The sequence below is a fragment of the Arachis ipaensis genome, chromosome B5 (assembly GCF_059453495.1).
Source record: "Arachis ipaensis isolate K30076 ecotype BB chromosome B5, ASM5945349v1, whole genome shotgun sequence".
Taxonomy (NCBI): domain Eukaryota; kingdom Viridiplantae; phylum Streptophyta; class Magnoliopsida; order Fabales; family Fabaceae; genus Arachis; species Arachis ipaensis.
Window position 1 is genome coordinate 134,967,078 of NC_142440.1, and position 2,513 is coordinate 134,969,590.

At 37.5% G+C, this 2,513-nt stretch overlaps 1 protein-coding gene across 1 annotated transcript; it reads right to left on the bottom strand.

Annotated features, from left to right (window-relative positions):
- Positions 1 to 305: 305 nt before the first annotated feature.
- Positions 306 to 1,601, bottom strand: LOC148565869 (uncharacterized). Its single transcript, XM_088487278.1, has one exon. It carries the CDS (start codon positions 1,599 to 1,601, stop codon positions 306 to 308), a length of 1,296 nt encoding a protein of 431 aa, XP_088343404.1.
- Between the last annotated feature and the right edge of the window lie 912 nt (positions 1,602 to 2,513).

Sequence of the window (2,513 nt, forward strand, 5' to 3'; positions counted from 1 at the left end):
CTCGCAGGCGATAAGAGCACCGTCATGAATCTTTCTGCCTTTCACAAAAGCAATCTGAGTCTCACCCACCAAGCCTGGCATAACCGATCTCATTCTCCTCACCAGCACCTTTGAAACCACTTTATACACACAACCTACCAAGCTAATCGGCCGGAAATCCTTGATCTCTTTTGCCCCCACAAACTTTGGGGCCAGCGTCACCCAAGTTAAGTTTACATCGTTAGGTAGCTTAGCCCTTTCGAAGAAGTCCATCACTACCTCAGTGAACTCCTGACCAATCTCTTCCCAGCATTTCTTGATGAAATTCATATTGTACCCATCACTCCTGGGGCCTTAGAAGATTCACAATCCCATACTGCCTCTCTTATCTGCTCCATAGTAGGTAGAACCTCTAAAGCGTCTGCCTCCTCTCTACCAATTTGCTTCAACAACCCATCCCGAACACCAATCCTAGGGGCAAACTCCTGTCGATACAACTCCTTATAGAATCCCCGTATTGCATGCTTTATTCTGACCTGGTTCCTTACCAGCCTCCCATGGATCATCAGAGCATCAATCCTGTTATTGCGCCTTCTAGATGAGGCAATATTGTGAAAATATCGGGTATTCTTGTCCATATCCCTAGCATGTTTGGACCAAGACAACTGCTTCCAATGGATTTCCTTCCTAGCGTACCACTTTCCGCAAAATCTCACCAACGCCTTCCGTCTAGCCTCCGTTGTACCGTCATAGATCCCCTCACTAACTTGATCATCCAGTTTCCTAATCTCATCCTCAAACTTCATAAGTCTATTATCCATATCACCAAAATTATCCTTGTGCCATTGCCTCAAAGGTGTTGTCAAGGCCTTCAGTTTACCAAGGAATGGAGTCCCTCCCAGCTTTCGCCATTCATTTTTTACCGTCCTTAGAAAACCCTCATGAGTAAACCAGGAATCCAAGCTCCTGAACGGTCTAGGACCCCCTCTTATCATTGTATCCTCCACAATCAACGGGCAATGATCAGACAAGCCCCTTGGACCACCTCTCAGCCTAATGTCATGGAATTCTTCCACCCATTCAATATTAACCAGCACCCTATCTATTCTGCTACAAGACTGCCCCCTGAACCATGTGTACTTCCTATCAGTAAGGGGTAAATCCACTAGCTGCATGTCTTGAACCCAACTTTTAAACTCTTTCGCTGATACCGATAGACTCATAGCCCCTTTGCGATCCTCAACTTGTAAAATCTCATTAAAGTCCCCCAACAAACAGAACGGAACCTGGCACAATCCTGCAATATAACTCAATTCCTCCCACACCACCCGCTTTTCTTCCCTCCCATGTGCCCCGTACACCAAACAATAGGCACACTTAAAGTTATTCTTTGTTAACACACCTTCTATGCACAACCACCTCTCCCCCTTATAACAATTACTCTGTTGAAATATCATATCATCCCACATCAACAAAAGTCCACCAGCCGCCCCAACAGATTCCACAAACTCCCACCCTACAGTACTACTTCCCCATATCCTAGCAACCTCATATTTCGATATAACCTCCCTTTTTGTTTCAATCAAGCCTAACATATTCACATTGTATTTCTTCTTTAACATTTTTATCATACTCAGTTTTCCGTCTCCCCCCAATCCCCTAATATTCCAACAACTCACAATCATTTAATCAATTTATTACTCACCTTACATTTGTTTTTTGGACGACTCCTTCTTGCCTTTTCTTTTTGTTTCGCCAGTTTTCGCTTATTAAATGAGACTTAATATATAATGAAATATAGGATTTATTTTATTTAAATTAGATAAATATTTTATTTATTATTATATATAATATGTGAAGTATTTATCGATTTAAATAGGCATTTCACATCTCGAATACATTTAAGAATAGAAAAACTAAAGTCATATATCTCGAGTTTTATGGATCCGAGATGTATAATATTTTTGTAAAATAATATCTCGAGTGTATCAAAAAATTTTTTTCAGGTTATCTACACATATTTCGCGTATTGAGCAATTGAGATATATTCATAATTTTTTTAGACTCAATGCGTTCGAGATGTATACAAAATTAAAATGAATTTTTTGATCTAAATAGTTACGTCCAAACAATTTTAGCTGTAAAAGAAGCTTGAAGCCTCATAATTAACTCATCCCAATTCATTTACGTATTATATTCTCTTGTCTCTGTATTGATGGATATAACTAGTAGTGAGTTTTTTTTGTAGTTGTTTACTCAAATAGAATCATAAAAAATAGTGAAAAAATACTGATATTTTAGTACAGTTCTCCAAACCTCACAAATGGTGAAGACATTTCGGACTTATTTAGAAAGTTTTAAAAGTAATTTTTTTTGAGTTTTTAACTTATAAAAATTAGTAGTATTAATATTTGGTGTAATTTTTAAAATTAAATTGTAATTTTTTAAGAAGTTATTTAGAAGTTTATAGAGAAGTTAAAAAAATAACTTCTCTCATAATGCTATTATTTTTTATCATATTTCTATAAAATAAA